The 25044-nt window shown below is 48.8% G+C and overlaps 5 protein-coding genes across 7 annotated transcripts; 1 reads left to right on the plus strand and 4 right to left on the minus strand.

Moving 5' to 3' along the window:
• Positions 1-97: 97 nt before the first annotated feature.
• Positions 98-1462, minus strand: LOC117842309 (caffeoyl-CoA O-methyltransferase). Its single transcript, XM_034722705.2, has 5 exons — positions 1272-1462; positions 1109-1188; positions 838-982; positions 631-765; positions 98-510 (listed from the first exon to the last, which is right to left on the minus strand). Exons 1-5 carry the CDS (start codon positions 1365-1367, stop codon positions 238-240), a joined length of 729 nt encoding a protein of 242 aa, XP_034578596.1. The 5' UTR covers positions 1368-1462; the 3' UTR covers positions 98-237.
• Positions 1463-2854: 1392 nt separating this feature from the next.
• LOC117846106 (uncharacterized) lies at positions 2855-4113 on the plus strand. The gene has a single exon (XM_034727214.2). The coding sequence runs from the start codon at positions 3224-3226 to the stop codon at positions 3803-3805; it is 582 nt and encodes a 193-aa protein (XP_034583105.1). The 5' UTR covers positions 2855-3223; the 3' UTR covers positions 3806-4113.
• Positions 4114-4556: 443 nt separating this feature from the next.
• LOC117846105 (probable WRKY transcription factor 2) lies at positions 4557-8300 on the minus strand. The gene is made up of 7 exons (XM_034727212.2): positions 8079-8300; positions 7842-7994; positions 6645-7122; positions 6075-6245; positions 5509-5897; positions 5228-5431; positions 4557-5140 (listed from the first exon to the last, which is right to left on the minus strand). The coding sequence occupies exons 3-7, from the start codon at positions 7098-7100 to the stop codon at positions 4639-4641; spliced, it is 1722 nt and encodes a 573-aa protein (XP_034583103.1). The 5' UTR covers positions 7101-7122; positions 7842-7994; positions 8079-8300; the 3' UTR covers positions 4557-4638.
• A 5315-nt stretch (positions 8301-13615) lies between these two features.
• LOC117846175 (uncharacterized) lies at positions 13616-15783 on the minus strand. Of its 3 annotated transcripts, none has more exons than XM_034727291.2 (5): positions 15392-15783; positions 15259-15295; positions 15024-15145; positions 14836-14899; positions 13616-13775 (listed from the first exon to the last, which is right to left on the minus strand). In XM_034727291.2, exons 1-4 carry the CDS (start codon positions 15632-15634, stop codon positions 14837-14839), a joined length of 465 nt encoding a protein of 154 aa, XP_034583182.1. In that variant the 5' UTR covers positions 15635-15783; the 3' UTR covers positions 13616-13775; position 14836. The 3 variants fall into 3 exon arrangements, with proteins under 3 accessions (XP_034583182.1, XP_034583183.1, XP_034583181.1); XM_034727292.1 differs by lacking the exon at positions 13616-13775 and adding an exon at positions 13919-14139; XM_034727290.1 differs by lacking the exon at positions 13616-13775 and adding an exon at positions 14235-14421.
• A 122-nt stretch (positions 15784-15905) lies between these two features.
• LOC117846174 (plant UBX domain-containing protein 10) lies at positions 15906-17929 on the minus strand. Its single transcript, XM_034727289.2, has 4 exons — positions 17023-17929; positions 16714-16929; positions 16436-16624; positions 15906-16280 (listed from the first exon to the last, which is right to left on the minus strand). The coding sequence occupies exons 1-4, from the start codon at positions 17593-17595 to the stop codon at positions 16050-16052; spliced, it is 1209 nt and encodes a 402-aa protein (XP_034583180.1). The 5' UTR covers positions 17596-17929; the 3' UTR covers positions 15906-16049.
• Between the last annotated feature and the right edge of the window lie 7115 nt (positions 17930-25044).

Consider the following 25044-nt stretch of genomic DNA (forward strand, 5'->3'; position numbering starts at 1 on the left):
GCATGCGACACCGGACGGACACCAGCGTCGCCGGCATGGCGCCCGCCGGCCAACCGGCTGAACAAAGATTATACGAATAGATTGAACACGATGAGAGTGAGACACACAAGCGCATTCGCGGTTTATTTCGCTCGCGGTCAGTTCGTTATTTTTACAAAATCCAAACAATGGACATTATTTTCCAGTGAAGAACTGCAGACCAGAGCGGTTTCGGGGCGGGCACAGGACGCCGGTGATTCAGGCGACGCGGCGGCACAGCATGAGCCCGTCGGCGATGGCGAGCTGGCAGATGTGGACGCGGCTGTCGGTGGCGATGGCGGCGTTGAACTCCCTGGTGGCGGCGGCGAGCGGCTCGTCGGGGGTTGCGGCCACCGAGCCGCCCCACAGCGTGTTGTCGTAGGCGATGAGGCCCCCGACCCTGACCAGCTGCAGCAGCCGCTCGTGGTAGTTGAGGAAGTTCACCTTGTCCGCGTCCACGAACGCGAAGTCGAACGCGCCCTTGTTCCCCTCCTGCAAAGCCCAAAATCAGACGCAGCGGCATCATCTCATCTCCGCGCTGCAAGAACACTTGCACAGAGATCGCGTTCTGCGCGCAGGGAGACGAAGAGGGATCTCATCTCAGTATCTCACCTCGGCGACCATCTGGTCCAGCACCGGCAGCGCGAGCCCGACGCGGAAGTCGATCTTGTGCGCCACGCCGGCCTTCTCGATCACCGGCGATCCGACCCGGTCGTAGCTCTCGCGGGTGACGTCGATGGCCACGATCTGCTCACCGAGCACGGAGATTGATCAGCGACAGGCAAGGCCCATGCTGTGGGCGCAGGCTTGCAAACCAACCTTGCCGTCGTCCGGGAGCGCGAGGGCGGTGGCGAGCAGCGAGTACCCGGTGAACACGCCGACCTCGATGGCGTTCCTGGCGCCCAGCATCTCGAGCAGGAGCCCGAACAGCTGCACCTCGTCCGGCGACGCCGCCATGACAGCCCTGCAGCGCGTCTCAGCGCGCGGGGACAAACATCAAACACCTACCGTGCAAGAAGCGCTCACACACCAACGCTGCAACGCAGGCACTGAATGAGCGGGTCGCGAATCCGAGGACGGCGTGACTCACATGGGGTGGGAGGCGGTGGCGACGCGGAGCTCCCGCAGGAAGTCGGGCTCCCGAGGGAACACGGTGGATTCCAGAATGTACTAGAAGGAGGAGGTGAGATCGGAGGCGTTAGTCTCGCCGTGGAGTGAAGGATCGATGCTGGCGATTCGGATGGATCAACTACCTGGTACAGCGGCTCGCTCTTGAGGAGGGTCTTGCTGTGGAGGCTGGCCGACCCGGCGGCCGCCTTGCCGCCTTCTCCGGCGCCGGTGGCGGGCATCCTATGACGACCGCTTTTGCTCGCCGGCGATGTTGTCGCTAGCGGCAGCCCGTTGGCTCTTTTTGCAACAAGGGGATTCCCTTGAGTATGTGGCCTAAATTCTATTTAAGAGGGTGTTTGGATACGAGGTGCTAAAATTTAGCAGGATCATATTGGATGTTCGGATATTAATTAGAAGGACTAAATATGAGCTAATTATAACTAATTGCACAGATGGAGTCTAAATTCGCGAGACGAATCTATTAAGGCTAATTAATCCGTTCAAATCATAGACTAATAAGGCTAATTAATCCATTCAAATCATAGACTAATAGGTTCAATAAATTCATCTCGTGAATTAGACTCCATCTGTGCAATTAATTTTATAATTAAACTATATTTAATACTCCTAATAAGTATTCAAATATTCGATGTGACAGGTGCTATCAAACACCCCAAGTATTGGTACGTGACGCCACATGCTCGTTTTAGATTAGAAAACTGAAAGTGACGCGGTAGCGGCAGGAATCCACTAATACGAGGCAACGCCGGGGGGGGGGGGGGGGTAAATAAATTGTAAGTTTATACCACTAGTTTCATCCTCGAACTCATATTTGTCGTTGTAAAAAGTCTGATCGCAAAATTGCCGTTGAAACCCGTGGCCCTCCAGTTAGGTCCGTTTCTCGCTGCTTACGTGATACGTCGCCCGAGGCCACGGCAGACCGGGGGCGGCGCCGTCGGCGACCGGGACTCTCACACGGCCTCGCGCCCTCGCCGCCCGGGTGTCGGCGGCGACCATAGCGCGCGTCGAGAGCTGCCTAGCGGCGGCGAGCCGGCGGCACGGCGACACCGTCGAGGAAAGAAAAGCTACGCTGTACTTGTTGGGCTGGGTAGGCCCATAGTGGATGTGATGGGCTTTTAGCTAGCGTGGGCCGAAAGGGGTACACTGTCGGAAATCCTATCCATCTCCCTGAAGATTTTTTTAAGTCAACCTTTAATGTTTGAAATTCATGCGACGAAGGAGACTGCGCAGCCGCCCCCTGCGTGGAGCCCACTGCCGCTGCAACTGGCCCCGCTTCCGCGGCCAGTCCAGCACGCGCGTGCGCTTGATGCCCCGCCCCCGCGCGGGCTCATGTCCGGCCGGCCACGCACCATCGGAGAAGAAGGTTGAAAAATGTTGGATTCAACTTTTTCTAAAGAAGTATTTTGCCCAATTTTTTTCAAATAATTGTTGGTAGAAATGTTGGTTCAACTTTTTGAAAAAAAATGTTGATAATATTTTTTCAGTTAAATATGTTTTGTTAGGCTTTCAGTCATGCGCATGATCGTTTTGCTAGGCGCTGGGCTGGGCTATAACTATAATGGACTTCCGTAGTTCCGTGAGCTTTCCACGGGATGTATAGGAGCTCCGTAAACTGTTTTCAGCTTTCCATACTTATCCTCTGGATCCCATAAAAAAAAAGAACGGCACATCCCCTTTGAAAATGAAGGACTCGTGTTCTGTCACAGCCTGCTCATGAGAAGCTTCTTCCTGCATTACTGCTGTACTAGCGCTGAAAAGCAATCTAGCAGCCATGCCCATCTTGTGAGGGTAGATGAGGACAGTGTCACAGTCACCTCATTTTGCATGGCATCTGCAGGAGCAATCTGTTCGCGAATACAATCTGAAGGCCGGCCAATGGCCAATGCTCACAGGCCAGTGCTCATTGGAAATTCTTTCGGGCAACCAACAGATCGAACAGACGAATCCATGGTTCACACTTAGTGCATTCCATGATCCATCCATGGCATATATGCCGTGCCATCTCCGTGGCTGCGGCCTGCGGCTACCCTGCTGCTAACAGGATAGGACCTTTGATTGGTAACTCAGGCTGGACATGGACGTGAGCTTCGTGTGCGCAGGGGAGGAGCCCTTCGAGATGGAGGTGGGCTTCTTCGACACCGTGCAGGACATCAAGGAGAAGCTGCAGAGCCGCCGAGGCTGGCCCGCCGCCACCATGTCGCTCCTCCACAACGGCGACGTGCTCGTGGACGACGACGGCGGCGGCGGCGGCGGCATCGAGCGGCACGGCATCGTGGAGGGCTCCGTCATCCACGTCGCCCTCGTCCCCGACGGGCCGCGGCAGCAGCGGCAGGTGAAGCGCAACAGACCCGCGAGCAAGAGGAGGGGCGTGGGCGAGGAGGGCGCGCCGCCGCCGCTGCGGGTCACCGTGGTGTCGCGGTGCGGCGCGGGTCGCGTGGAGGTGGCCGTGGCCGCGCGCGCCGCGGTGTCGGCGCTGCGGGCGGAGCTGGAGCGCGCGCGCGGGGCCGGGTTCCCGTTGCCGGGGGGCGGCGCCTACTTCTTTATCCACCGGCAGAGCGTGATGGACGAGGCGCGGTCATTCCAGTGGCACGGCGTGGCCGCCGGCGACGAGGTCGTCGTGTTCGACGGCTCCGTGACGAGGGCCCCCGCGTACTGAGCCAGAAACACGGCATGACACACACCGCCATTTTTACCTGCTGTTAACTCGAGTTTACAGTGGACACGATTCAGAATGGACGGCAATAACTTTAGCTGCTGCAATTCGAGCTTAACTACAACTAACTGGAGATCGATTCCTAGATTGCTTTCAGTTCTTGTGTGTACACATGCATGGCTGTTGGAACTTTTTTTGATAAAGATGGCTGTTGGAACTTGGAAGTCCTATTCGTTGTACGCTGCGCGCTCAAAATGGGCGGCGCTTGCACACGTGCGCGCCGTCGCCGTTATCCGAATGGAGCAGCCATGCGAGTCCGGGTTTTCTTCTGACTTGTGCCTCCATGGAGACAACACAGTCTTCAGGCAGGCTTCAGTAGTCCAAGACTAAATCTAGGAACAAGGTCAATCCTGACATCAGAATGAGAACCAGCACCAGACTGCCAAATCCAAACAAAAATGCCTTCAAAACGCAGCGGCAGCTGAGTCGTTTGTGTGCACATTTTTTCTTTGCTGTTTCAGGTGCTTGGACTAAGTCTGACAGCACAACTCCATGATCTAAAAAAAAGTCTAACAGAACAATTTGAGCAGATCGTATTCACAACCATAAGTTTCGATTAATTGATTTCCAAGTTCCATCGACGACAGCAGGAAGATAGGGTACCATCCTCATCATTTTTTGCTTCAAAGAAATGCGCGGGGGGGGGGGGGGGGGGGGGGGGGGGGGGGGGGGGGGGGGCGGGAGGGGACGGACGGACTAGAACAAAGCAATGTTGCAGCGTCACTATCATGTATACAAGCTGAAGCAAATCTATCCCCTTCTCTCTTTCCTATTATTTACATCTGATGACCAAATGGAGGCCTGCTCATCATCTGTTGGTAAACTGGTGGGGCTGGCTCTGCCTTCGGTTCTACTGGCATCATGAGGCCTGGGTACCCCTGCATAGCTGATGAATTTCCAACCATCTTTGTTGGAGCAAGAGATCCTAGAGAGGGCATCGGAATCGCCATGCCTGGCGGGACCATCCCGAAGCGGAAATTGCCTGTTGCTGGCCCCAACTGGCTGCTCGGTGGGAGAACGAAGGAGCCGAAAGGAGCGGAAGCACCGAAATGAGCAAAGCTGGCTTGTGCTGGTTCTTGCCTACGGTGAGAGCTACTACCTTGTGAAGCGGATGGAGCGTTGGCAGAACTGGAACCGGCTTGCCCACTGTTTCTGGCAGCCGGAACTTCATGGTTGTGCTTTCCCTCATAAGTTGTGATGACTGACTTCAGATCATGCGATGCTCTCTCTACATGCTTGCGCACTGAACAGCCAGGGTGTGTACATTTGTAGTAGCTCCTGCAGACAAATGAAATGAAATGATGTTACTAATTTCAGGGGATGGAGGATACCACATAAAGTAAGAAATGGTAGTGAAAGTGTGACCTTGGATTTGGATTGCCTTTAACGACCTTCTGACCATACTTGCGCCACCGATACCCATCGTCAAGGATGTCGACCTCACTTGTGGTCTGAACAACCACCCTAGGCTCCCGGACAGCTCTCGAGGCTGCAGTTCCCATGTCAATGGTACTGGTGGGGGTCGCAACAGCAGTAGTAATAGTAGAAGTTCCTAATGCATCCAGCTTCCTGAAAAACAGTATCAGTGAGCTCAATATAACTGCATGCAGTCCGTGTTAAGTAGTTAAGTGGTGGACAATATTAACCTTCTTTTAGATTCAGTCTCATCCTCATCACCCTCACATTCTATAGAAGCAGTGCCATGTGTTGCCCTCTCATCCTCCTCATTAGATAGCGTTGATGAGACATCAACTGCATCTTGAGACTCCATAAGAGACGCGTCACAGTGAGTTGATACAGGAACACAAGCAGCTGCTCTAATGTCAACACCTTCGCTTTGCGCATTTTGGTTTGTCTCATCATCTTGCTGTTGGCCAGCTGAATAGTGACTGTTGCCGAACATGGAGTCTGATGCCTTAGCTTTAACAATTGTTGCATTAGTGTTATCCTTGACTGCAGTAAAGCTTGACTGAAGACTGGATTCCTGCCGATGAATATTCGACAAGGACTGGTTTTGAAAATGAGCACCGTAGTCCTGTACAGAGAAACTTTTTTCAGGCACATGAATTCATAAAAATATACTTTTATTTGAAGAAACAAAAAAGAGAATTTAGTGGTGAGATTGGCAATAAAAGGAAGCCAAATAGTATTATAATATTGCAAGGGAAAAAGATGGAAAATACTGATAGATACTAACAGTCAAGAAAAGCACCTTTTCTGCAGTACAGAAGCTTTGCTGCTTAGAACCCAAGTGGGGTTGGAAGGAAAAAACATCATTATCAAATGTAGAATCTTCAGTTATGATAGCAGCTGGTGGTACTGTTGACTTATCATTCGTAGCCATCAAAAATGGCAATGTGCCAGTAGTTGGAGAAGGCTGTGCCTGCAATTGACCATTACCAATTCAGCTAAATTCACATGCATGGCAAACAAAACAGGGCAAGCACAGGTATGAGGTTCCGAGTGTTGATCTAATATTAGCAGCTATAAAATCAAAACAGAAGCCAAGCTTCTAAGACACCAATCAGAGATCTATTTCTAGTATACCAATGCTTTTGCACACTAGGCAGCAAATCAGTGTTGTAGTCACATGCAGAAGTATACTGCACAAAACCATGTTCTACACAGTAAACACCAATCAATGTTCTTATATGCTGTACAAAACCCATGTCTGAAAACTGGAAAATGCAAGTCTTTAATGCTATCTCCAATTATGACTTATTGCAATCTAATAGATAAATCTTGAGAGCACAAGCAAACCAATAAAGGAAACATTGCATACCATCTTATTGTAAAGAAAAACAGGAGACTCAAGAAGTGTAGTTGGACTAAGACCAGGTGGAATTGACACGGGTGATCGAATAACTGCAGATGAACCAACTCGAGAAGTATCAATTTTCGGAACACTGAAACCTGCTCTCGCAGCCCTGCGCTCCGCCAAACCACCATGGGAGTTTGATTTCTGATTAGCACCGAACAAACTTGGCTCCAGGGAGAAACCCTTTTGAAATCTGTCTTTGACAGCTTGAGCAGGCACCTCCTCACTCAAACTCACAAGTTCTCTGCTCTTTTCACATTGATCATGAGGCTTGTTGGTGCCATGTTCACTGAAAAGATTAGAGAATGGCCCAGAGCCGAACTCTTCATTCAGGAAGCTTGACATTAGTGTTCTTGGGCTTGGTGTGGGGGGAGGCAACCAGTCCTCCATGAGCGATCCGTGGTTGCCTGTGCCGGCCATGCGTGCCGGTAATCTATCTCAACTGAAATAATTGTCATGTAATACCACATTAGTCCTGTTGCAATATCAGGTTGCTTGATAGTGAAACTGAGCTAAAGTTCTTTTTTCCCCCTTCTCTTGCCCTCTTTACAAATTTTACATACTGAGCGAAACAAATGTTGAAAACCAATCAGGATCCTACAGCAGAAAAATTAGCCAAAGGCAGAACACAAAAAACAAATAAATCATATTCATATATGACCATTGACCAGTAGTACACAGACCAACTATAAACTCCATTGGCAAACAGCTTAACAGTCTGTAGAGATGACAAAAGTCAAATACAGGAGTCGAAGAGTTGAAAAATCAACTGCAACAAACGGCAACCTTTACAAATTTCCAGTAAATTCATTTACGATAACCCAAAACATAAATTTCCATACAGAATGCAGAATCCAATCTATTGCTCAAGCAAGAGAATTGCAAACCAAACTGCAAACTTTCCCCAACAGAGCACTCAGTCCCTGCAACTGAATCAACACAGATGCAATTTCGATGCGACGTGGAGAGAAGACATCTGAAATGAGAAACAAATAAACTCCAAAGACGCAAGCTTTGCGATCCCGAAACGATCTCATCAAAACTCAACAACTCTGAAACACGCAAAATTCGATGCCAACCTAGCCGCCCTTATCATCAACATAGATGGACAAAAAAGGCACAATCAACAAAATAAAGCAGGATAGAAATTCCAACTGGCACCTGAACTGGGAAGGACGACTTCTCCGAGACCAAATGATTTGCTTCCTCTTCTCTCCACCGAAAAAAGCGAAGCAGCAGCAGGGTGGGCGGATTGGAATAGAGGGCGACAACGCCGTCAGGAACAGGAACGGATCATGTGAACCGAAATTCCTCCTGCAAAGAACATGGAGAGCGAAAAATTGGGACCAAGCTCTGTGGGTTCCCTTTTTTATCGATGTTCCTCGCACTTTCACCAACCTTCCAAAAGGCTACGCACGAGGGGAACGACGAAGATCTCGGGGGCACAAATGGAGATGCCGAGCTTCCATTCCACCAACCAAGAACCCTAAAAGAACAGGGGAAAGAATTCTCAACAAAGCAAGATTTTGCTGCCTCTTTCCGCCTCTCTTTCTGCAGCCTCTCGGTTCTCCGGGCGCTACTTTTTTTTAGAGGGAGGGAGAGGGAGAGCCGGGGGGTGGGGGCGGGGGGGCGAAGAGTAGGAGAGAGAAAGGCGGTTTGACCGAGGAGGCCGGAAGAGGTGGGAAGGGAGACTTGGAGGATTCTTTGTGCTTGTGCCAGTGATGTGCTCTAAATGGCAAAATGCTGTCCTCTACTGGCTACAGCCTTCTACTCATCTTCTGTAGCCTGTAGGGCTTCAGTTTCAAAACTCAATTTTTCCCCTCACCTTCCGATGGACAATGGAGTTGGAAACAGTTCACATATTTTTTGCGGCATGTATAATTTCCAGTAGTGTTTTTTGTTTGTTTGTTTTTTTTCCCTTCAGTAGACATCATTGAAAACCAGTCATTCTCTTCAGTAGACATCATTGAAAAACAGTCATAGGACTCGAAACTATGGACTTGTTGTGGCAATACCACCGTCGCCTCACTTTCGTCCAAGCTGTGAGCTCGTATTGCCTTTGACCACCATTGTTGCCTCATTTTTGTCCTCGTTACGAGCGCGTACTTGCCTCGACCGTCGTCATTGCCCACGATTCCGAGCACCTCAATAGATTCTCCGGCGCCGTCGTCACTCGCCAGACGTGGGAGACAAAATCAAGATAACAAAATGTTTAGGGTGTTTCTCGTAAAAAGATATTTAGGGTGTTGCGTTTTTTTTTAAAAAAAAAGAATGGAGCAATGTGTCTCAAGAATCATTGTAACCAATGGAATGATTTTTTTTAGCAGAAAAAGGTATGCGGGTTCTCATGAAAAAGAAGTAATAATCAAGTGAGCTGATATAGCAAATAATTTAAAATCTATAACTAACATTACTTTGGAAGCATCACCCTTGATGGCTCTGTAAATAAAATAAATGAAAGCTGCGCTCGACATCATCACTAATCCTGTCAAAAAATGCGTGCGCAATGCTAATTCTTACGAAGTTGTAAAATTTGACCGCACAAAAAACAGTCATCTTCCAAGGAACCGTGTTTTGTTGGCATCGATGAAAAATAAGCTCAGTTATCAGCAGCCTCTGCAGGATAACCCCTTGTGAAGTTGTTGTGCTGCTTGCGAATGTGGAGGTACCTTTCAGATATGTTTTTGTCCAAATGCAAAAGGAACTCTCTTGATTCCGCGACAAGTTTCAGCAAATTAGGTGGGGAAAGTCCCTCTTTGGGTCCATGCCTTCCTCTTGGCATGGAAAATATGCCTCTTGGCATGAGTACACGGTTGGTGTGAAATTGGCAACTTTATTTGTAGCAGGGAGTAGGTGTCATGTTTTGGAAAGACAAACACGATAAATGTGATGATGTATCCGAATTGGAAAAGATTAAATTGTTATTTAGTGAGCCTAACTCAGTCAGGCAGGAGATAAGCGGATACTTTCCTATAGCGCTTTATAAAATTTGAACTTAATTTTAAAAATGCAATCTTACTTCAAGGAGACAAAGTTTGACCTTTGCACTCTTACCTTTGCTGGCCATAACTCATAAACGCTGAAAGTAGAATAGAACGAATAGAAACTTGTGTCAAGTGACCCAAAAGTTTGTAGTATTTTCCCAACAAGATCCTGTGAAATCTCTATGACATTCGGTGAACATATAAACTAAATTATGTAGGAATCTCCTTGAGACCATCTATAATTCGTTTCCAAGCATTCTATTGGAGCTGAACTATAATCCTGCCCAAAGCTCATCTGCCAAACTTCGGATGAGAGAAACAGAATCAGATGTTCAGATATCATGTACACCTAGGCAAGTAACGGGCAGCTCCAGCACGAGACCTGAATCAGAAGCTTGTAGCGTGGAACTATTCATGTCCAAGCAAAGTGCGCTGCCGCCTGCAGAGTGCAGACTCGACTGACTCGCGCTTTTTGTCTCTGACCGTGCTGCAAATTAAAGTGCAAAGCCTGCAGCTCATGTGATCTGACTGCGCACAACTGGACTGAACTAACCGAACCTGGGCTCCAACCTGTCACTCAGAGTTCAGAACAGCAAAAAGGGAATAAATCGTACTGACAAGATGAAAGTGCTGATTGGATTTCGGATGATGATTTAAAAACCCTTGGGCTTGCTCAATTTCGCAGGAATATCATAGAAAATAGTCCAATTTCAAACTAGCTACCGTCTCAATTTTGACCAATTTTCTTATTTGACAGTAGCTATAATAACCAAATGGGTGACAATAGCACGAAACTTCATCATACTTCTGCTTCTGTTTGACTATGTTTATCCATAGCGTACAGCGCACACTAAACAACAAAATACAAGTTCCAAAAAGAAGATCAATATGAAATGACCATCCATACCCAATTAAATTACAATGACAAAACAATTACTCTTTTCGAAAAGTATTTATTACTACCAGCGCATATGGCAAATATTTGCAATGACTGCATCATTAGCAATGCGAGGGACGTTCGTTCAAAAAAAAAAAAGCAATGCGAGGGACTAGCTACTGCGAAATCCTATAGAGAACAGGGTGGTGGTTGGGAGTTGGGATGTGGATTACTGTGGTTCATCATGCTTCTGCTGGTAGTGGGCGTGCAGTATTTTGGCGCCAGCCATGGAGGCGCTGGAGGACAGATGGACATGGACTCGGACTCTTTCTTTGTTCCACCTATCGATCGACGCGCACCCGCACCCCCTGCGCAAGGCAACAAGGATTTGCTGGAATCGCGACCCGGATTCCAGGCGCACGAGCGACAAAACTAAACAATTGGGCCTTGTAATCCACGTCTAATCTTCCTCGGAGGCGCCAATTTGATGGATCCTAGGAAGCGCAAGAACACGCTATATGATTTCCTCTTGCGAGAAGAGAAAACACGCCACTACGTATCGGGCATCAGGAAATAAGAAGAAACTTCGTGTCAAGAGCTTGTTTTACTCCATGCATACATACATACTATGTGCATATTTTGTTAGTGACCTGCAATTTCTGAATCTGATAGGATGATTCATACGAGTTGGTGTCTTGCACAAGTCACAAGATTACCTGATGCGACGGTTTCCTTTGGTCTGTCCAGTTGGAGAGCGCACACATGGGGCAGCCGCAATTACCTGGAGAAAGCTTCTAATAACGGGGAAAAAATTCTTAGCTGACTAAACCATTTTTTGACTATAAAGATCGTTATCTCGCGTTTCTTTCTCCCTGGCTGATAACTCCGGTATCCGCCCAGGATGACGTGCTTTAGGTTAGCAAAGCATCGCCCAAAAAACAGGTGATGATGCAGCAAACCCTCCTTTGGTCAAAGACTCAAAAGGAAGATGACTTGACATGATAAACAGGAACTGAATACGGCCGAGATGACCTCAACTCAATCATGGAGCACTAGCAGTGGAAATTTAACATAACAAAACGAACCACTCGCAGCTCCTGATCCTACTCTCTGGTCTTTGGAAGCAATTGCGAACGCAGGATCGCCTCACGTGGTGTCACATGCGCGGGCAAAGTCTTTGGCTGCCATCATCGTTTCACACCGAGACTCTTACCTAAGGCTGTTTGGATACGACGTGATAAACTTTAGCAGATCACATCGGATGTTCGGATGCTAACTAGGAGGACTAAACATGAGCTAATTATAAAACTAATTGCACAAATGGAGGCTAATTCGCGAGACAAATCTATTAAGTCTAATTAGTCCATGCTTTCATAATGTGGTGCTACAGTAACCATTTGCTAACGATTGATTAATTAGGTTTAATAGATTTTTCTCGCGAATTACCCCAAGGCTTCTGCAATTAGTTTTATATTAGCTCATGTTTAGTCCTCCTATTAGCGTCCGAACATCCGATGTGGCAAGGTCTAAACTTTAGTCCAGTATCCAAACAATTAGGCTTAATAGATTCGTCTCGCGAATTAGCCTGGTACTTCGGCAATTAGTTTTATAATTAGCTCATGTGTAGTCCTTCTAATTAGTGTTCGAATATTCGATGCAACAGGAGCTTGCAAACAGCCCTTTACTGCAAATTACAATAATCTTTGGTGTGGCTTCTCCGTCAATCCAATCCAACGAGGGAGCGAGGACCAAAGCCGCGTCTCGTGGCGCCTTTCGTTGATTACTCCCGGCGCGGCCTTTTGTTTTGGCCTGGCATGGAACCGGATCCTCGCTAATCTGGCCGACAATCCGAGCCTACGCCGGCTAAACAAGTAGTGCTAGTGCAGTCTACTAGTATAGTACCACACACTGGGCCCGCGCTGAATTGTTCAGAAGCAACCTGACGAGAGGGAGAGCCCAACCGTAGCAATGATCCTCTCTCTCCTCCCCGTGCAAGGAATTCAGCTCAATGATGCGGTTTGCCTCGCACGGATCTTATTTGCGTGATAATCAGTTAAGAATTGAGTACTATAAAACTTGTAAAACTTTGCTGCGTGCGGTCCGGATATTTATCCATTTTCTAAAAAAAATTAAAAAACAGAGAGGGAAAGATAATGATGATTTGGGCGCTATTAAGCGAAGATTCCTTCTCTGGACGCACCACTAACCGCATGATTAGCTGTGAGCCCGAGGCATCATCGAGCTCTGGAACGAGCCTGTCCAGTCACCAGTGGAGTCAGTGCACAGCGGAGCGGGAGGGTTATCATTGATCCCGAGAGCGATCATGGCGGGCTGGACTGGACCTCGCAGGCAGAGGCAGGCGAATCTGCATGGCCCAGAGATGGGCGCCTGGTCCGTACCATATGCCTGTCAGATGTCAGAGTCGCAATGCCAGGATGGGATGTTTCTGCACCGGGGAGGATGGCTGGCGGCCTGGCCGCGCCATGGCGGTGAAGACGTTCAAGTGAACCCGGCGTTCTTGTTGCCCAACCGGGCAGTCAGAGAAGCAAGCTGGGGCTTTTTCGACTTCGGCGTTCAGGATTGCTGCCCATTGAGCTAGGCTGTTCAGAAATTCGTTTGATCGTTGGTACGAAACTAGACTCTTCAGTAGCGTCGTGTTTTGTTGCAAGTCATGTGTTACCATCTCCGACCTCCTGATGCTCATGGCAGTGGTGTCAAGGCCATCCTTTGCTGAGCAGTTTCAGTCCAAGGTGTTGAATCGATGAAGGAAGCTTAATTAAGCGTAGTACGTGGCTTCAATCACCCGTGCAGATTTGACATCTGTTTGGGCATTCCTGGTTTTCTTGTCTGGGAGTAGCATTCATGGTTTCTTGTGAGCACAGAGCACTAGTAGTGGCCAGTGGGCACAGCCTCGTCACTGACCGGACGTGTCACTTCGGCGCCGAAATGCGCCACTCGGCTGCTCGGCATCCTGCAGCACCATTGCTACAAAGTAAAGGTTCATCACTCTGGTCTGGGGGCACATCATTCTGCCGCTTGTACTTGATAACAGCAGATTCCAACTTCTCCGAACCAAAACCAAAGCTGCTGGTTTCCCATTGGTCTCTATGCAAACCAGGAACTAAACGTGCCAGAACAAACGGTGCCTTAAGTAGAGGATAGCTCAGATAGAAAGTATCTAGGAGTTGTAATTATTCACTCTTCAAGTAGCCCCCCTCGCCTGAATCCTGATGCCTGGATATATGACAAGAATGCTGAACCGTGAGAGGCGAAGTGGCAACCGAGATTCCCAATGCAGGGCTTTTTTGTGCTCAAGACAATGGGAAAACATTTGCTGTTGTGTCCACAACATATACATAAATACTTAACACACAGGGTTTGTGGAGGTCAACATGTGATGCCATTTATTTTCAGTAGGATCATGAACATAAACATGAGTAGGTGCTGAAAGCCTGAAAAGGTGGGAGGAAGAGCGAAATGTCGCATATTGATGTCATTAGGAATGAAAACAGAATCAGCGTGATGCTTGACCGACCAAATGGCAGATAATGCCGCGAGTAGACTATATTTGTGGGTATATTCTCGTCCTGCCAATTGTCTGCCCACATCACTGGACAAAATCAACACAGGACCGTACCGATGAAAATGGTATTTCAAAAAATACATGATGATCGCAGCAACTTAAACACATCATTTGCAGGACAGTGATGACTAAAATATATAATCAGGGGCAGGAGTGCATCATTGTTAGACATTTTTCAAACACAAGATGATGATCCTAGAAAGGAAAACCACTACACTTCTCCAAAAGTAGGTCCCCTCAACAATACCATGCATATTCTTCGTAATGCTATAATAAGCACATCCAAATAATGAATATCTGCAACCAATGTGTAGCTGGTATAAACCAAACCGTATAGGTAACTGCAAATCCCTGAAGCTGAAACAGTGACTATTAACGAAAGAATATAAACAGTCAGGTCTAGTACATTTGGTCCTTCAAATTCACTTTCAAAATTCAGGTTTTCGCACTGAAGATGGTGAGTGTTTTCGTCACGTGTGCCACAGTGATGATAATCAAGGCAGAGTTCATGTATTCACGTTTCGTAGTTTTGATAGCGTCACAGAAGAATGAAAATGGTTAAGATACGCTTTTCCTGAACAGTGTAAGTGCCATACTAGGTATAGCACTCACATTTTTTCAGGACTAATCCTGAAGACTGAAAGTGTGTTCCTTTCTCTAGGACCTCAATTGGCACATAGTGATAAATTGTGAATTGTGACCATTTGATACCTCAGAAAGCAGCGGGGCTGTCATCCAATTGCTTCTCATCCTCTATCTCCACCTCCAAGATTTCCTGACATAACAAAAGGCCTCATCGATTACCAGCTACACTTTAATTAACACCCTCCCCATCTGCTGTACCGGCCCTCACTGACTGAAGAAAGAATAAGAGCAACCCAGAACTGAGAAATCCTCACCGGGATGCGGTTCTTGAGGTAGTTGCCGATCCTCGCGACCACGGTGGCGCGGGTGTGCCAGAACTTGCCCTTGAGCCGGAGCTTCACGAACGGCCCGTCCAACTCCGCGAGATCAACTTGCCCTGTTACAACCCAATGAACCATCCACGGAAAGGAGAAGTCACACTCACAAATCAGATCTTGATACAATTGGCACTGCGACGTAGGTTAAGCGCTCGGCCCGGGTAGCCTTCACCTGTGATGCCCACCGACGTGTCGAACAGCTGCCCCAGCTGTGGCGCACAAGACCAGCGGCGGCATTAGCTTGAGGCTGCAACGGCATGTCGATTGGGGGTTGGGGAGAAGGGAAATAAGTTCAGATTCCTTGCCTCGGATTTGGCTTCTTCTAGGGCTAGCCGGACGTTGTCCTCGGTGAGGTCGAGCGACGCGGTGATCGCCGCGGCAGCGCGGCTCGGCCGGCCCCGTCGCCGGTATCGTACGGCGCGTGCTGCCGCCGTGGGGCGAGGTACACGGGCATAGGCCGAAGTGGCGAAGAATGGCGGCGGCGAGGAGGCGGGTAGCGGAGGGGGCACCGCGAGGACGCCGGCGCGGAGGACGCCGGCGAACGCCATGGCCGTTGGGATTGCGGGTGCAGACTACAATCACTGCGGGTGGGCCTCCTTATCTTCTTTTTGTCTCGGAGTTGGAAAGGAAGGAATGCTGGCCACAATTCCTTTCTTTTGCTGACGTCTACGAAATTGGGCTGGCCCAGATTGGGGTGGACTGGTTGTTAACGGGCCGTACTTTTAAGGAGGCATGTGGGCTGGACTAACGTTGGCCCAACCAAGTCGCAAATATCTGACTTTTCTTCAGAGGAAGTACTTGTAGAATCAAACATACATATGGATATGGGACATCTTTTACCTGCTTTTCAGTGAATAAATATGTATACAGAGATAATTATCTAAATTTTTGCATGTGTATCTTCAGATCTTGCAGCGCATAATTTGCTTGAAATTTATGCCAGTTTGACGATTAGAAGCATGATTACTGAAGCTGCTCAATGTACAATGCCACACTCGGATAGAAACCTGCGTCTCCAATAGTCATCCCCAGCTGCTGATGACCGTACGTCTTCCTTGGATAGCTCCTCACGAGCTGGTAGCTTCCGATGCCTGGTATGCCCAAGGAGTCCACATACCTGTAGATATCCCTGATGGTGTCCGTGTGACGGAAGCTCTGCTGCCTTCTCTCACCGTTGGGAAACCTTATCATGATCTGCATAAAAATGCCCACAGTTCATATCAGACAGCACATGCCAGAGGATCTGTATGCATAAAAATGCAGCTCAAAACAAATGCAGAACTGGCACGTTCTCTTAAAAAAAAACAAATGCAGAACTGTCTGTGAAAGATCCCAGTTACCATATATACCTTGGTATTAGGTTCAGTTCTTTGTGAAGCTGCAGGTTCCTTCTGAGGGGATGCTCTGATCTGACTCTGAGTCGTCTTGGTAGGTTGTCGTGCTGCCTGGCCATGGCCAGGATGTTTTGGGCGAAGCTGGCTGCCTGCCCTCGGCTTGGCAGCTCCCTCTTGCAGACTCTTGCGGGATCTTTCTTTCTCCTGCAACCAACCAACAGAGTTCAGAAGCTCATCCGGGGAATGTTCAGAGCACTATGATCGACCTCGGCCTGGCATGGCTGACCGCCTACCTGGTCCCTGCGAAGCGACTCGAGGTAAGCTGCGTCCTGCTCTTGTCGTAGTCGTTGAGCGGATCTCCTCCTCTCTTCTTCCTCGGCCGTTCTGTCTGATCTGACGGCTGCAGCCTGCTCGTCAGGCCTGGAGGAGGCTCTGAAAGCCGCACCCTGCTCGTCAATGGTGCGCTGCAAGATTTCCACAAGCTCTGTCGGCGACACTGGCCCCTCCACCTGCACGAGAGATCATAAGGTGCCGTCACTGTCAGCTGTTAGTGCAATTGCAAACACAGAACAGGTTCAGTCCACAGATGTCGAGATCCATACCTGTTGTAGGACTGCGATGCTTTCGTCGGAGACGGGGGCGACGACGGCGCAGAAGGGGAAGCTTCCGGGCTGCAGCGACGCCACCATGCCCGGCCCCTCCCCCATGCCGGCGACGGCTCCCCAGGACACGAAGTTGGCGTCGAGGAACTCCACCACGACGTCGCTGCAGAGCGTTCTCCGGCAGAAGGGCTCGGTGTAGGGGTGGGCCGGGTCGTGGAGGTAGACGAAGACGAGCTTGCCCTCCCTCCGCGCGGCCCTCAGGGCGTCGGCGAAGCGGCACCCGTAGAAGAACGGGTGGTGGGCGCCGTACTGCTGCTCGAGCATGCTGAAGAAGACGAGCTCCTCGGGGACGAACGGCGGAGGAAGAAGCGGAGGCGGCGCCTGCGGCGGTGGCTGGAGACGGTGGGGAGCGGCCGGGTAGTGGTGGCTCCGGCGGCGAGGGATCGACCTCGACAAGCCCTCCATGATGCTGGCCGGCAGCCGCGCCAGGGTGCGGGCGAAGTCGTTGCAGGAGTTCCGGAGGCTCTCGCCCGCGCTGCTACTGCTGGCCCCCCTCGCCGGACCCGACGACATGGCTGGACTCTCCAGCGATGTGCGCTGCCGGCCTCCGCGAGGGTTGTGATCAGTCAGGTGGTGTGCTCGTGCTGGGGAAGCATCCGCTTGATGTGCATTTTGTTCGTCCTGCAACGCTGCAGCTGGTTCGATCGAGTGGGCGGCGGCCACGACACCGGGTTATTAAGGAATGGATTATGCTTTGCTTTTCTTAAAGCGGCAGGGAGGGGAAATCGGGATGCTTTGGGAGCTTTATGTCTTGTTCTCTGATGCAAAAGAACATCTGGTTCTTGCCAGACGCGTAGGAGTTGCTGCTTTCGAACACCGGTGGTGGTGAGGAAGCTGTTGAGTGTACCTGAAGCTAGCTACGATGCCTACTGAAGGCGAGCTTCTGCCTTTGTTTTTCCCCCTCCTTTTAAGAAAAATATTTATTTAGTGGTGAGAACTTTTGACTCAACATAACAAGGGCATAACAAGGGCATGTTTAGTTCCACCACCTAAATTTTTTAGCTCCTAAAAAGTTACTAAAGAGTCAAACACATTGACTAAAAGTGACTAAAAAATTTTAGGAGGCTTCAATTCCTTTAAGAGCTCCGCACCCTCCTAAAACCGACTAAAACCCATCTTGGACCACCACTACCCCCGCACCCACATCCCGACTGCACGCTCCCCCGTGCCTTACACACCGCAACCGCCACCACTGCCACATCCGCCACCACCACCACGTCCGTCGCCACCGGATCTGAGAGAGGGAGGGTCGGGAGGGGGGCGGCGCCACCGGATCCAGGAGATGGAGGGCCTACAAGGGGGGGAGGGGGCGCCGCCGGATTCGGGAAAGGGAGGACCGGGAGGGGGCGGCGGTGCCGGGGAAGAAGAGGAGGGGAGGGGCGCGGCGGCCGGGATTGGAGGGGAGGGGGCGGCGCCAGCGGGAGGAGGGGAGGGGGGCGGCAGCCGAGGAAGAAGGGGAGGGGAGGGGTGTGACGGCCTTGATTGGAGGGTAGGGGGTGGCACCGGGGAAGAAGAAGAGGGGAGGGGGCGGCGGTCGGGGGAAGGAGAGAGGGGAGGGGCGCGGCGGCCGGGATTGGAGGGGAGGGGGCGGCGCCAGCGGGAGGAGGGGAGGGGGCGGCAGCCGAGGAAGAAGGGGAGGGGAGGGGTGCGACGGCCTTGATTGGAGGGTAGGGGGTGGCACCGGGGAAGAAGAAGAGGGGAGGGGGCGGCGGTCGGGGGAAGGAGAGAGGGGAGGGGCGCGGCGGCCGGGATTGGAGGGGAGGGGGCGGCACCAGCGGGAGGAGGGGAGGGGGCGGCAGCCGAGGAAGAAGGGGAGGGGAGGGGTGCGACGGCCTTGATTGGAGGGTAGGGGGTGGCACCGGGGAAGAAGAAGAGGGGAGGGGGCGGCGGTCGGGGGAAGGAGAGAGGGGAGGGGCGCTGGCGGGAGGAGGGCGCCGGCCGCCGCCGACGGGGGGTAGCGAGAGGGCTCGGGGTCGGGAGGGGAGGGGCGGGTGTGTGTGCGTGGGGTGGGGCGGGGAAGAAGAGGCGTCAGGCAGAGAAGGAGCAAGAGCATGGAGGAGGCAGCATGGTTTTTTTATCATAGCATTTATTGACTTTAGTCAGTTTTAGTTACTGAACCAAAGAGTGTTTTAGGAGCTGATTAAAGGCTAACTAGGAGCTAAAATCCTGGAGCAACATGCTCTCTTCGGTTAACAAGAGGAAGGTTTGAGAATTTACTTAAGCTGGGAAAGTAATTCAGGTAAGAAGTTACTGTTTATACCTGAATTAAAGAATGGAAGGTAACAGAATGTAAAGGAGGCACTGCATTTACCAGTACAACAAATCTGGGCCGCGCAAATGCAGGCAGCCGGCTGGGTGGGTCGCGAGCTCGTAGTTCACACATTAATTGGGTCGCCGAGCGACAAAGCCCAGCCGATGGCGGATGCGTGCCTGGCCCGGCTATCGACCGACCGCATGGGCCCATCCGACTGGTGACGTCAACTCGGATTTCGATAACTAAACATTTATAACCCAATAACTAAAGCGCACAACGGCTCAACGATTTAACATTTTAGATGAACTACCTCAACATTTTTTACATTTTTTACGCAAACAAGTTAGTGAATGCAGAAAAATGTTGAGCCAAAAATGTTGGTGAATGCAAAATAAAAAGTGGGTGTGTGTGAGAAATTGTTCAGCAATAATGTTGGTGAACGTTAAAAAGTTAAAGAGAATTTTTGGTACATATAAAAAAATGTTGGCTAAGTCAAGAAATGTTGGTAACAATTAAGTTAGATTTTCTTAAAATGTTGATGGATGTTAAAAAAATCTTGTACATGTGCTTGATATAGACTTTAAAGATAAGTTGTTTACCTATCTTCCGGAAGGCATATAGGAGCTCCTGCGCATTAGCTACGTGAAGGAAGCGCGGCAGGGATATTATCGCGAAACCCGGCTGCAATCCTTTATTCCACCTGCACACACGACGAGTCCTGCTCAGGGTGGAACGCGCAGCAGCGGACCTCGGTGCTTGCCGCCAAATTTCCGCTGCCTTCAGGTGACCAGTTTCCGCGTGATCTCAAGCAGACAATGCAAAGCGCCATGCATGACATACGTTTCCACAATGTGCCATACTATTCCCGCTAGTGGCAGAGTCACTGCCCCATAGTCGTCGATGCCTTTCCTTGAATTTCCTACGTCTCATATTCGTAGTGGAGTCACGCCACGCATCCAACATCAACCGTATATACAGTCATCACTCACCAGGCCACACCGGTCGCAACAACGTGACACACATGTTTGTCTTCGCCTGACGATTTCATCCCGAACAGTCGTCTCACGAGCGACCAAGCTTTATTGGTCGTACGTGCCACTACCTAATTCGGCCGCCAGCAAAGGTAGCCATCCGATCCAGGCGCTACGTATATACAATCATCGTCTTCCGCAGCGCCGTTTCGGGGGCACGGGACCTGGCTTCACAAATGTTGGTAGTGTGCGAAAATCTTAGAGAGCGTGCCGCTAAACCAGCAGCGACGAACGGACACGCGTCGCACGAGCAGGGGCGGAACCGGAACCTTATCCTCCCGAGCGGACGTCTGTCCCCGAGCGCATTGTCTTCCTCCGGAGTCCAGACGCATCTCGCTCAGACTTCAGCGCAGCGCCAGCGGCGGCCGGCGGGTCGTGGGTAGCGGTGGCAAAGGTTTAGTAAATTTAAGTACCAGGTTCACTCAGAATCAGAGTTGAAATACTATATAATTTTTAGTTAAATTAGGTAAATATTCGTATGTTGCTACGGGTACGATATGCATATCATGATAAATAGGGCACACGTGTTACAGAATATTTATAATGCAATACACAATATCATTAGGTAATAATATTGCGAAATCAAGCAAACATATTACATGTAAATAGTTAACTCAAATGAGACCATATTTTTTTTCAAATAAATGAGATGTAAATAGTACAGGAATGATACACGGAGAACGATAAACAGACCACACGGAAAATTTACGCTTTCGGTTCGCAGTTTCAAAATAATTCGAAGAAAGATAAATCATGTTAGTAACCAATAGCGTATAAACAACAATGAATTAAAACAAAACGAGCATAGGGTAGAAAACATATTGTAAGTATTTTTCGTGAAGCGTTCGGTCCCTTACCTGAACTAAAACCTCTTGCTTTCCTACAGGTTTTATAAGAATGGAAAATAGAGGAAAATCAACACCACTTGGAAGCAAAGTAGCTTCAGCTATCACTATAGCAGCTGACACGCAGCCAAGGATAACAACAAATGCTTTTTGAAGCTGCTTTCTCAGTACAACAAAGTATCCATGAGTATGAACCCAATCAACCATTAACCGGTTGTAAGAATAATATGCAGTCACAAATAAAGTGTGAACCTAATCTAATTGAGATGCTTGGCTGTAAGAAAATATGAAAACAAAAAAGCTACTCCCTCCGTTCCAAATTGTAAGTCATTCTAAGAATCTTGGAGAGTCAAAGTATTTCAAGTTTGACCAACATTATAGAAAAAAAAATAAAAATTTATGACATCAAATAGATATACTATGAAAATATAATTGATAAAGAATCTAATGATACTTAGTTGACATCATAAATGTTATTATATTATTATATAAATTTGGTCAAACTTAAGATACTTTGACTCTCCAAGATTCTTTGAATGACTTACAATTTGGAACGGAGGAAGTACAGTATAGGAAAGAAGAATACCAATAGTGTCCAAAAGTGATCCAACTGTACCCTCGCCAACATGGATAGTACCCATGTCGATCTTAAACAAGACAACGACAATACAAGATGATAAGAACATAATATATTTAAATAGTTTCATAAGACAATTTATCAGTGGTTTAAGACTACTATATGTAAGCCGTTAGATAAATAAATGAAAAATGTGTATACCTCTTCTATGGTGTTAGGACCTCCTTATATACAATGTTCTTTGTGAATGTGCCAATTTATGTTGCATTACTTTTCTTCTCATCCGTCTTTGCCCTTTTCTTCTCATTCTTATTAGCATTGTTCTTTGCATTCTTATTGGCTTTTTGCTTCTTCTTTTCATCATTTCCCTCATCCTCCTCCCTATTAGGAGGGAGGGTGAGAACCTTAACGTTTGATCTAGCGGTAGCTCTAAATAGAGCAACATAAAGCTGACCATGTGAAAAGACTGGATAGCGCAAGTACATGCCGACGTTGAGGATAGTTTGCCCTTGTGCTTTGTTTACAGTCATGGCAAAGCTTAGCCTAATAGGGAACTGCTTCCTCTTACACTGGAATGGGAGCATCTCATCATCGGAGAGGCATAAGGGTATACGAGGCAAGAAAACTCTCTTTCCAGCATGCTGCCCCAACACAATTTCTGCGTCGATTGTATTTCTTTAGAAACCTCGAACCACCAACCTTGTACCGTTGCAAAGTCCGTTAGCAGGGTCGATGATGAAGAAGTATGACTGGGCATCCAATCTTGAGCTTTAAAGCATGTGGAGGTAGCCCGTTAGGAGTCAAAGTGTTAAGAAACTTTGATGGGTAGTAGTTACGTGGATCATTATAGCGGCATCAAAACTGTGATACACCACCTCTCCACCTTGGAATCTACCTATCATCTTCATGTTGATCTCATCCACCCAATCGTTGCGTGTAGATAATATCACTCTTGTGGTGATGTAGTTAATTTGTGTTTAACAAATTCTCGTTGAGATTTGGGAATATGCATTTGATCAATCTATCAAGGTCGCTACCACCACCGGTATATGGGACACAGATCTCATCTGGAAGACATACATCGCGATCAGCGTTAACCTCCTCTGTACCACCATCAATACACAACAAATAGTCCGCAAACCACGGGTCGCTCTGCGCCCGCATGTTGCGCACCAACTTTAGGTGATGCATTGAATCCCAAAGGTACAACCTCCTCAATGAAGCATCGACTATCTGGGCCCTCGACCCCTTTTGGACAACAGGAAGGACTTGCCTAAAATCTCCATTGAAGACAATAGTCTTCCCACCAAACGGTAGTTGTGGTCGATCCATAATCTCACGTAGGCTGTTGTCCAGCGCCTCTACTGCTTGCCTCTTCATCATGGATGCCTCATCCCAAATTATCAGAGTTGCTTGCCATAGCAGCTTGATGGTAGCACTTTGTTTAGTAAAGCTACAACAAGTGCCGTCCTCGATGGTAAGGGGTATCTTGAAGCGCGAGTGGGCTGTCCTTCCACCAGGCATTATGGAGGCTGCAACATCAGATGTAGCTGTTGCCACGGCAAGCTTGTTCTGACTTCGGACATTCGCGAGCAGAGCCTTGTATAAAAAAATCTTCCTGGTACCACCAGGTCCATCCACAAAGAACATTCCACCCTGATTGGTGCCAATGACAGACATGATCTCATCGTATGCAACCCTTTGTTCCTTGTTAAGGGACTCAGATAGTGCCACATCATCAATATTCTGCTCGATGCTTGCCTCCTCGAATATCTCCCGAGGAACATGGCTTGTGTCATCATATGTTTCATCGACATCAGGAAGAGGGAATGACTTTATGTCTTTGCTCATTGACTGCAGCATGTTTCTAATATCGATCAAAACCATCTGTTGCACAAGGACCGTGGATGGATTATTGCGCTGGTAGTCCTCTGACATTGCATCCATGTGTTTCTGCCATAGTCCGAACACATCCCTTGGCTCACAGAATACCAATATCGTTGCAAAAAGTTGTTGGAGCGACGACGGCATCTCGAATTCAACAGCTTTGGTAAGACACTCATCCAACATGTTGTCTTCCTCAATAAGGCCCCTTCTCTCAGCAGCTTCATGAAACGTAGGTTGAATTACGCCATCAACGGTCCGCAGATGCTCGTATGAGGTAGCACCAACAACGTGGTTAAGGAGGACATGGAGAAATGAGCGTTCCCTCTCACTAGGATGAGTCGAGACAACTCTACCTACCTAGCCATCTTTTTTACGTTTCCTACGTTGCTAGAATTTACCATTAGACTACCAGGTATAAAATTCAGGGAAGTCACAGTACAAGATGTTACGAGCACTCTCATCCAACCTATTTGCATCAAAGTACACTGTAAGCATTGACTCATCAGCACTTGGTCTCTTAACAACTTTTTCAATTTTTTTCACGTCGATGGAATGACACCATGTGCATGTCTGGTATATATGAAGTTGTAGCTGTTGTACATGAGGATGGTTCTTGCTCAAGTCAAAGCCGTATATCCTTCACAATGCTTCTGGTGGGGTCACCCACTGTGCGTCTCTATATTGCTTGATCTCATCAACATTACCTTTGTCATCAAGCTTGTCGCCCTCGCTCATGGCCACAGACGCCCGATCGTAGCCATTGTATATATACTTGAACAGGTATTTAACAGATTTGATGCTCTCATATGCCTTGACATTTATGTGACAGTTGAACGTGCACGGTAGGTAAGGGTTGTAAGGGACGACCCATTGATTGTCCAGCAAATGGCCTTGAATCTATTCCTTGCGACCATTATCACTCCGCTTGTAAACGGGGTATGAGTCCTTTCCCTATGAAGTAGTCTCACAAAAAGGGCACGGGTAACGGTTCTTGCATGAAGAGTGTCCCTTGGTGCAAGGACAATTTGGATTTAGAGAGTCGCAAGGGTCATGTATCATATGCTTTGTGACCATCTTGTACATCTCTGGGTACTTATTCTTGTCGAGGAGCTCTGCGGAGATAAGAAGATCATGCTGCTCGGGACACGCCAGTGAGCATGCGGTAGACCCCTCCTCTGGAATTCCACAACATATACGTAGGCCTTAACCTTCCCAAGGATGTCATTTTTCATCAACCTCATTTTTTAGCTCCTCCAGTTTTGCCCTGAAAACCCGGGTGACAAGATCTGGACGGTCCTGTGCTGTCTGACCGGGGTAGAGTTCGTTCTTGATCTCATCCCAATTAGGGTTGCATGTCATTGTGAGGAA

This window comes from Setaria viridis, chromosome 2 (assembly GCF_005286985.2).
Source record: "Setaria viridis chromosome 2, Setaria_viridis_v4.0, whole genome shotgun sequence".
NCBI lineage: Eukaryota > Viridiplantae > Streptophyta > Magnoliopsida > Poales > Poaceae > Setaria > Setaria viridis.

Bases quoted from the DNA above. Each gene is read 5' to 3' on its own strand.
- LOC117842309 (XM_034722705.2), bottom strand. From the start codon at position 1,367: ATGCCCGCCACCGGCGCCGGAGAAGGCGGCAAGGCGGCCGCCGGGTCG. The intron at 766-837 runs GTTGGTTTGCAA...CTCGGTGAGCAG, and splicing joins CGCTCCCGGACGACGGCAAG to ATCGTGGCCATCGACGTCAC. The intron at 511-630 runs GTGAGATACTGA...TGGGCTTTGCAG, and splicing joins TGGACCAGATGGTCGCCGAG to GAGGGGAACAAGGGCGCGTT.
- LOC117846106 (XM_034727214.2), top strand. From the start codon at position 3,224: ATGGACGTGAGCTTCGTGTGCGCAGGGGAGGAGCCCTTCGAGATGGAG.
- LOC117846105 (XM_034727212.2), bottom strand. From the start codon at position 7,100: ATGGCCGGCACAGGCAACCACGGATCGCTCATGGAGGACTGGTTGCCT. The intron at 6,246-6,644 runs GTATGCAATGTT...GGTCAATTGCAG, and splicing joins TTTTTCTTTACAATAAGATG to GCACAGCCTTCTCCAACTAC. The intron at 5,898-6,074 runs GTGCTTTTCTTG...TTCTCTGTACAG, and splicing joins GCTTCTGTACTGCAGAAAAG to GACTACGGTGCTCATTTTCA.
- LOC117846175 (XM_034727291.2), bottom strand. From the start codon at position 15,634: ATGGCGTTCGCCGGCGTCCTCCGCGCCGGCGTCCTCGCGGTGCCCCCT. The intron at 15,296-15,391 runs GCAAGGAATCTG...TGTGCGCCACAG, and splicing joins TAGAAGAAGCCAAATCCGAG to CTGGGGCAGCTGTTCGACAC. The intron at 15,146-15,258 runs GTGAAGGCTACC...GGGTTGTAACAG, and splicing joins CACGTCGGTGGGCATCACAG to GGCAAGTTGATCTCGCGGAG.
- LOC117846174 (XM_034727289.2), bottom strand. From the start codon at position 17,595: ATGTCGTCGGGTCCGGCGAGGGGGGCCAGCAGTAGCAGCGCGGGCGAG. The intron at 16,625-16,713 runs GTAGGCGGTCAG...GGTTGGTTGCAG, and splicing joins AGTCGCTTCGCAGGGACCAG to GAGAAAGAAAGATCCCGCAA. The intron at 16,281-16,435 runs GTATATATGGTA...ATTTTTATGCAG, and splicing joins GAACTGAACCTAATACCAAG to ATCATGATAAGGTTTCCCAA.